The 9,014-nt window shown below is 43.6% G+C and overlaps 1 protein-coding gene across 1 annotated transcript; it reads right to left on the reverse strand.

Moving 5' to 3' along the window:
- Positions 1–910: 910 nt before the first annotated feature.
- LOC128673885 (sodium-independent sulfate anion transporter-like) lies at positions 911–8,728 on the reverse strand. Its single transcript, XM_053752038.2, has 10 exons — positions 7,720–8,728; positions 5,705–5,875; positions 5,245–5,465; positions 4,712–4,865; positions 4,149–4,313; positions 3,208–3,369; positions 2,351–2,451; positions 1,864–2,055; positions 1,384–1,545; positions 911–1,117 (listed from the first exon to the last, which is right to left on the reverse strand). The coding sequence occupies exons 1-10, from the start codon at positions 7,979–7,981 to the stop codon at positions 911–913; spliced, it is 1,797 nt and encodes a 598-aa protein (XP_053608013.1). The 5' UTR covers positions 7,982–8,728.
- Positions 8,729–9,014: the final 286 nt, after the last annotated feature.

A 9,014-nucleotide genomic window follows, 5' to 3' on the forward strand; every position in this document is an offset into this window, starting at 1 on the left:
AGGGAGAACCCTTATAGTCTCGTCATGTCCGTCTGTCTGTTAAGTCACAGTCATTTTATTCGGTAAGCTGATAAACCGCTACTAAATTGTGCATGATTTTGAAAAATAAAATTATACAAAATTGAACAGTTTACGAAATATGGCATAATTTCAGTATTTACATATGTACCATTTAGGAATCTGTACAAAATGTTTCAAATATTGAATTAAACTTCAAACTTTTACATTATAGGGCATAGACCCTATATATACGGAAATTAACTGTAATCCTGTGGCATAATCACAGGATTACAGTTAATTTCCGAAAACAATCAGGTTTCTTACAAGAAAATTTAAGATAATCCGCTTTAAGTTGCGAGCTATGGTTATTTCGGGTTCTGAGCAATGTATCGTGATAACACCTACCTATATATACCACATTTTATGTTAGACTATACGCTATACCGCGTCAAATTCCATTTTTCGCGTGATGTGCGAACAAAAATACAGATAAATACAAAAATTAAAAAAAAAATGTTTTATCGTCTACTAACTTTAATTGCCCGTGTGTAAATTTGAAACATGATTCTTACAAAGTTACAAACTTTTGAGCTAATAACTCCTCCACCGACGTACATTAAGGTGCTGAAAAAAATTACTTCATACATGAACACGTGTATGGAGATTTTTTTACTTCCGACTCGTCGCGTCGATGACGAATTCGAATGATTTTTATCATTTGTTGTTTTACATGATTTACATTAATTTTAATAATGTCGGGGGTACACTCTTAAATTTATTTTACACAACTAAATAAAACCTCATATTTATTAATAAATTAAATATTTTATTGCCTCTCATAACTTATATACAATATTTAAACATTAAAGATCGTCGACGAAGGAATGTTCATTTCGATTGTCAGTACGTTTCACGGGGTAGTAGCGACGAGCAGCGCGGCGTCCTCCCGCGGCGCGGCGGGCGCGGCGGGCGCGGCGGACGCGGCGGGCGCGGCGTACGCGGCGGCGCTGGCGAGGCGCGGCCGCCGCGCTAGCAGCCGCGCCGGCGCGCCGCGCGCCCCGAACACCACCACCGTCCGCCCGCTCTCCGCCAGCGTCCCGCACAGACGATCCAACACCTGACACCCAATACGTTCATCTTTGTTACTAATATAGCCGTTGAGAAGCTATTCCCCCAGAGCTCTACTAGTACTCAGTCTATTGGGAAGAAAAGTTCGACGATTAAAACTACTCTGTAAAAGCACTTGGAATAGTCGAAATTTTTCTTTTTATATTACATACAGGACGGCAAGCGAGTGGGCCTAATGGTAAGTATATTTTTATTTATTTATTTAACTACATTTATATATTTGATTAAAATTGAATAATACGCAGGGCGCCAGACCTGAGCGCCGGTGTGGTCGACGAACGCGAGCCGACTGCAGTCGATGTACAGGGGCGAGTGCGCCGCCGCCCGCGCCGCCGCACGCGCCGCGAACCGCTCCGCGTTGAGGTACAGCAGCGCGCCCGGCGCCATCACCACGACGCCGCGCCCCTCTCCATACTGCTATTTCATAAAAATATATATTATTAACATTCTTTACCAATGACACAGTCGTTCAAGATCTTTACAGATTGTCCTCATTAAGACTACGAGCATACTCCATTATTTGCGCTTCGCCTTTCTCCGCCACGTTGGCGTCCGTGGACAAATCATCGCTAGCTGAACAAGTAGAAAATTTATGAAGTTTCAACGCACGACATCGCACAACGGAGCACAACGGGGCCACAGCGTGCTGCGAGCTCGCAACAAGGCATGGCATGGCTCTAACAGTATTACGCTCTACATATAGGTATAGGTATGACGCTTTGATCAACGGGCGACCTTAGCGGCGCAGTAGGCGGCGGGCGCGGGCGCGCGCGCGAGCGAGCGCAGCAGCAGCGCCAGGTCGGCCAGCACGCCGGCCGGCACGCTGAGCTCCACGCTGCACGCCACACCCACCGCGAACGTCACGCCCAGCACGAACAACTCCGAACGACTTTCGCGCCACAGGGTCCTCACTGTGTCAAAATCGATCTATAAACAAATATAAACCTAGTTTATATAAGTAGTGATGGAGATCATGTCCGGTCTTAGTTTCCAGCCGATTTCGGTCATGGTCAAATTCAACAATATGTGCTCGTCGAGCGAGTCTTATGGGTGAACGTTCTCATACATTGCGGGTCATACACCGTCATCGTAGTTGTATTGAGTTAGCGCAGGTGGTCGGGCTTTCAATTCGTTCGTTATAAGTAATAGATACATATAGTAACTAAATATACACAAGTGCTTCCAGAATAATATCACCCCGTGAGGACCGCACGCCACTCACCATAAACACGACTGCGCAGATGAGGACGGCGGAGAGACAGGCGGTGGGGATGAAGTAGAACCACTCCGTGAGGAATGCCAGCGCCAACAGCGTGATCGCGCCTGCAAACGGAAGTGATGATAACTACGACGGTTTTTAAGCTAAATAGATTTCCATGAATGCCCCGTCGACCACGTCGGAACAACTATATCAACATGTATTATATCTATTGTATATGTATATCAGTATTTCAGTAGTATCGAGCGATTATAGACAAAATTCAATTCGGTGGAGTGCAGGCAAATCATTCAACACTGTTTCTAAAATTCTTTTGATTGAGAGAATGACTTCAATGCCACTCCAGCAGGGTAGCAGGCAGCTGTATGGCATTTAAGTACTCTGATCACTAAATTGTTCTTTCTTTTCGAATTGAGTTTTTTTCTATAATTAAAATTTACCTACCTAGTACCTACTTTTATGCCAAGGTTGTAATTTAGCTAAATATTGATAGAGTTTATAATTTACAGAGTACATTTTAATTTTTCACACCTACCTATAATTGGCTCTAAAATGTTTATTTTGTAGGCTAAATCGTTAACATATATTAATAAAAAATGGTAAGCCCTTTTGGCATGATAGAGACCAACGCTGTTTAAACAGGTTTTTATGGCATTTCTTCTCAGCAGCGGTCGTTCCGAAATGCTAGTAGTTTGTAACTTTAGTAAAAAATTGGACGTGTAAAAATGCCGGTGAAGATCTAATTTCTGAATAAATGATTTGATGTCGGTCGGTCATCCGAATTGACAAAATAATATAAAATGCAATAAAATAAGGTGGCGAGGTGGAGAGTGTAGAGTGTAGAGTGTAGATAGAGTCACCGGAGTAGAGTCCGGCGGCGGGCGTGCGCACGCCGGACGCGTGCGAGACGGCGGAGCGCGTGAAGGCGCCGCACGCGGGCAGCGCGCGCACGAGCGACCCCGCCAGGTTGCACAGCCCCAGCGTCAGCATCTCCTGCGACGCGTCCACCGTCCCGCCCGTCGCTGCGCAACGTTACTCTACGTTACTACACTTTTTGGACTCAATCTAACGATTAACATGACATAGAACTAAGTAAATATAAATATGTATGGACCACTTGTGTTAGCCCCGAAGTAACTTCAAGACTTGTGTTACCTATAAGTTACTAACTCAACGATACTATATTTTATAATACATATGTATGTATATTATAGATAAACATGCAAGACTCAGGTCAATATAAAGTAGTTAATTTTCCACCTCGACCTGACCGAGGTTCGAACTCGAGTAAGCAGTCCGGCATGATGACCATTAGGTCACGGAGGTCGTCACTTTTATTTCATAAACCCAATAGCGCCAATGACTGTACTGGGTCGCAGTGGAGCCTCGATCGTTTCGTTAGTTTGTTACCGTCGTTATATTGCTGTGTGACGAGAACAGTTTCACAGATTTTTGATCAAAACTGAATCAACATTTCTGTTATTAGTTTCGAAGAGAAAAGTTAGGTAGCTACTTGTAACCGAAACTATAAAAAATGCTGGATCAACCTAGATTCAATTTCTACCCAGCTGAAGTTGTAAGTACGGTTGGGGGGCAGGCCGTGTCTAGTGAACACGAAGGCAAGCACACAGGCACTCAATGTGGGAACATATACTTATTTCTTTTATCTATGGTCGGAACCAAAGTTGGTATATGAAGCTGGTGATAGACTTTATGCTATGAGTTTGAACAAACGAGCGGATGGGTGATGTCCGAATCCCAACTTGCGTCCCTCTCTGGAGAGATTGTCTCTCGCACTCACTGAAGGCCTTAGCGATGGCGATGTTGGCGAGCACCATGACGAGCGGCACCATGACGACGCCGGCGCCGAGCGTGCGCACCATGTCCGTGAAGCCCAACGTGGAGTTGTTCACGGTCACGCTGAACGCCGGCAGCCGCAGCGACGGCAGCCCCGGTTTCACCACGCCTGCGCATTAGTAACAAAAAGTTCGCACGTGCTGATTCTTTTTTGGTGATTAGTTCAGTAGTAGACGAACAAACCTGAAATGCTATGCCCTATACCGAACTACAAACCGACTGGATATACAATAAAATGTATATAAGTACTCGTAGTTATTTAAATAACCAAATACAGTAATTTATATTAATTTTACGAGATTTGCTATTTTTAGGATTGAATTAGAAATCGTTTTTGACTCTCTTTTGACATCCGTTACGTCCTCTAATGTCACATTGTTATGAATTTATTTTAATCAATACCGAAAACGAAAATAAATACTAGATAAAAGATTTAATTGCATAGTACCTAAGTTATTATCATTTCACATGGCTGCCACAATTGACTAAAAAGAAAACGCAACTTGCCGGAAAGCTTGACGATGGGGTCGTCAGGGTCGTGCAGACAGTAGGCGAACACCGCGGCGGCCAGCACCACGAGCGCGTTGCGCGCGATGGACACCAGCCACAGCGACTTGCGCAGCACCGGCCTCTTCGGGCTGATCTTCACGTCCTTCAGTTTCTAAAAGCGAAACATTCTTCATCGAAGTGTGCATCATGAATGCAGCTTGCGAACCGTATTTGGTAAATTTTTGTTATAGAATACTAACGTAACTACTTAGTGGTAATTTTGTAGATGTTGATATCTGAGCAACTTACAGCGAGAAATAATCCCGCAGCCTCGTGGTCACACCATTTTGTCACCCCAGTATGACAAGTAGTTTATTTTACTCCTTGTTACACTATTCTAAAAAGGATCATGCTTGACCAATACTGAAGTGCCTAGTAATTCACAACCCTTCAAGCCAGGAGATAATAAAAACGAATAAACAACAACAGGATCGATCGGGCCTTGCGAGAACTGGGTAGTTAATATAGTTAGAATGCATATAAAATGTAACCCTGAGCAGAAGCAGCGCGACGCAGCAGACGAGGCCGAGCGCGAGGTCGGAGTAGCGCACGAGATGGAGGCGAGCGAGGATCTGCTCCGCATTCTCCCAGGGCGTCTCGGCCGCGAAGCGGAGCCCCAGCAGCCCCTTGATCTGCGACGACACTATGATCACCGCCGTGGCCGACGTGAACCCGCTCGTCACGCTCGGGGAGATCAGGTCCACCAGGCACCCTGATCACAACCACTCATTTTCTGAGACATCTATCAAATATTTTGTTTTCTTTTGTCGAAATCAACTGATGATAGTTTATAAAAAATATTAATAGATTGGTAAAATTGGTTTGGGACGACAGACGGTACTATTGAAGCATGTCACTTCATCATTCCGAATACCTAATCATTTAATACTAGGTCTTTAATCGGTTTGTCATGCACACATTTCCTCATGTTGCTGATATCAAGGTACACACCGAGCCGCAGCAACGCCATCAATAGGACCACGCAGCCGGAGAGGAAGGTCAGCAGCACAGCGAACTCGACGGGCAGACCGTGGCAAATCTGCAGCGTTAGCAGCGCCATGAGGCTCGTCGGTCCGATCGACACCTCCTTCACCGTGCCCAGGAAGGTGTACAGTATGGTGCCTACAAACAACACCTAACAATATTACACACAACCTGGTTTATATAAACCCTACTTACAGGAACTTAACGGTCGCTTTTCAGAGTAGATAGATATACTAAGTTATAAAATAATACATTATTCACTGAGGCAAAAATGTAACGGATTTGAACGTGGGTGACGTAGTCGAGGGCGTTAATCACCAGAGTTGAGAATCGTACTTTCTTGTAAGTGATATGTAATATTAAGATTTTTCTGCCAAAAGGTTATTTATTCCAGCTTGTGCACTTTCGTTAAATAGTTTCGTTGTTGCAAATTTCTGTTTTTTTTTTATTAAAAAAGAACAACATTTCAGGCCAGGCGGTCTTATTTAAGAGAAAGTACTTATAAATGTAGTGTACCTATGTAAAAGTGACCGGCGATGGAAGTCGGCATTTATATAGCCAGCAACAACTATTATGAGTTTTCTATTTTTGAAGTATTTTTTAAACAATTGTCACCGCTGTCATCGTATTCTGATATTGGATTTGCTGAATGACGTTTGTATCCGAGCGAGATTCGTATTTATTTCAGCCGAATTACTTTTCTTCTCATGGCTACAACGGATTTTCAAACAATATTTCTGCCCGCATTTTTCTTTCCACTTCACGTACTTTCACATCTAAGTTTAAATATGGAATAACTATGATTATTTGTAAGCGAGCAGGTGTCATATAAAGATTATATTCATTTATCTCAATACACATTGCGTTCCTGTTTTACATTGCTTCTTATCAATTTGTCAATTAAACATTATTGAATGAACTTATTAAAGTACCTACGTAAGTAGTTTATTTATGTAAATTACGTGCGATTGTTTTGTTATCACTGGTAAGTATAATTAATTGGAATTACTTTGCAGGCCGAGGTGAAAGCCCACACAATAATATATTTGCCGATTCTCAGTATAGAGGATAGATTTTGTTACGGAAAAATCCAGCAGATTGCGATGAGCTTGGTGGTGAGGAAGTTGGGGCCAAACATACCTTTCTCTTTGAGCGTTCCTTCCTCAGCCGTGAGCGTCGGGACCCAAGGTTTGCTTTCCTACATTTTCGTCTCCACTTCCCACAGTCGTCGGCATCTCTAGTTATCAGACCAAAGGCTCAGCATACCTATTGTCACTTAGTTTTCTATCTAACTCAGGTGAACAAAATAAAATCTCACGGCAACGGAGCTCCGCAGCGCGACAATTTAATTAGACATGGAGCTGACAGGAAGTCGAAGATGGTTCTGTAGTAGACAACAGCTCGGATTGGAACCTGGCATTAGATATATTTTATAACCCTTCTATAATTATCTGTGTTAATAGTAACACGCAGTGATGCTGGTGATGGTCGCTATGATGATTGACGGAAGGCGCAAGAATTTTATAGTAGTTTTCCAATATTATTTATTTAGCTTCACAAGTGCACATATAAACAGTGTTTCACATCTTTTTAAAGAAAACCCTGCTAGCGGCCATGCCTATTCGTAACATATTAGTACTAAATATAGGTCATATAGCGTATAATTTTATTCAAAAACAATATAAAACTTAACTTGAATAGTATAATTTTATCCAGATAGCGCTCTGGTGCATACGAAACTATGAAGGTATCAGTTTATTCTTTAGCAAAGGAATGGCTTAAATTTTATTTATTACATGTAATGGGATGGGCTGGACATGTTTGCCGCATGCCGCCGGAGAGTTGGGCCCGACCGGCTACTCTATAAGTACCAGAAGGGCATAGGGCGCAGAGGGAGAGCGAAAGAGATGGCAGGACGATGTTTATGGTTTCCTACGGTGGTGGTGGTTAGCCAGATAGGATCAGTGTGAATATGAACAAACCCATGAAGGCGGAGTAAAGGCCGTACTGGACGGGCAGGTCCGCGAGCGTGGCGTAGGCGATGCTCTGCGGCACCAGCATGAGCCCCAGCGTGACGCCGGCCACCGCGTCCGCCGCCGCCGCCAGCCGGTCGTAGCGCCGCGCCCACTCCAGCACCGGCAGCCGCCGCCGCGCCGCCGCCCGCCAGCCGCCGCCCGCGCCGCCGCTGTCCGCCAGCGAGCCCTCCTCCGCATCCGACCCCGCCTTCATCTGACACATCTCCATTTGCAACACCGCTTATATTTTACGAGAATACCCCCATTTATCTCCACTGTTAATAATGATGTACGATTTCTATACGTGTGATATATTCAACGTAGATCACCGTAATAGTTAAATATTTTAAGGGCTGATTTATCGTAGATAATTATGAAGTTAATGAGAGGAGCACCTGAAGACTAGATGTTCGCGGCGCGCCCGAGCGGAGACTGCGCCGAGACGCGCGTGGTTGCTGATAGCGGGCCACTGTGTACAAACGAGCTCTGTTTCCGCTGTTTGGACAGCGGTGTAGGTGTTGGGAATAGGAAATGGCGCAGCAGATTCCACCTGGTCCGCCATGTTCGGTAACTCGCAGCGGTCACGTGTGTTGAGCATCAACTTTACAGTTTTCAAAACATTCTTTTCATTGCCCGTCGTCAAAGACCTAAGCATTAAAACTTTCGGCATTATTTTCAGCAGTAGTCATCCCGAAATACTAATAGTGTGTAGCTTAAAAAACAATTATTATAATTTAGGATTGACATGAAAAAAATGGTTATATATATCAATAATCAGTCGTGACGTTTACATCCGCATGAATGCTTTGAGATACCATTTTCAATTATTATCTGTGACCAGCTCCATAGTGTGCAGTCTTGGGTTGAGCAATGAGCATGCGCGGTTAACTTTTTTTAAATCTACTGTTGAGCAAGCAAATAGGTATGCGGCCCGCATGAATGGAAGTGGTCACCGAAGCCTATGGCTGCTGCAACACCAGGGCTGTCACACGCACTTTGCACCTCTGAATGCCATTCCCACACATTTCTCAATTTAATTACAGCTTATCTATAAAATATGTATTGACATTAAATAAAACGAACGCATGAATATACCACAATTTTATTGTTATACATCACCGCTATAAATATATTAACTGCATATAATCGTGTAAATGCACCACAGTCCCGTGCGTTAGTGCTAACAGGCATAGACTATATAAACATAAAACGGCCAAGATCCGTGTTTCCGTTACAATAAACAAAAATTAAATTAATTATAT

The sequence above is a fragment of the Plodia interpunctella genome, chromosome 11 (genome assembly GCF_027563975.2).
Source record: "Plodia interpunctella isolate USDA-ARS_2022_Savannah chromosome 11, ilPloInte3.2, whole genome shotgun sequence".
Classification (NCBI taxonomy): domain Eukaryota; kingdom Metazoa; phylum Arthropoda; class Insecta; order Lepidoptera; family Pyralidae; genus Plodia; species Plodia interpunctella.

Coding starts and splice junctions, on each gene's coding strand:
- LOC128673885 (XM_053752038.2), bottom strand. CDS start 7,981: ATGGAGATGTGTCAGATGAAGGCGGGGTCGGATGCGGAGGAGGGCTCG. Junction 4,866..5,244: donor TCGCGCTGCTTCTGCTCAGG/GTTACATTTTAT, acceptor TTTCGCTTTTAG/AAACTGAAGGACGTGAAGAT. Junction 1,546..1,863: donor CCGCCTACTGCGCCGCTAAG/GTCGCCCGTTGA, acceptor TTTATGAAATAG/CAGTATGGAGAGGGGCGCGG.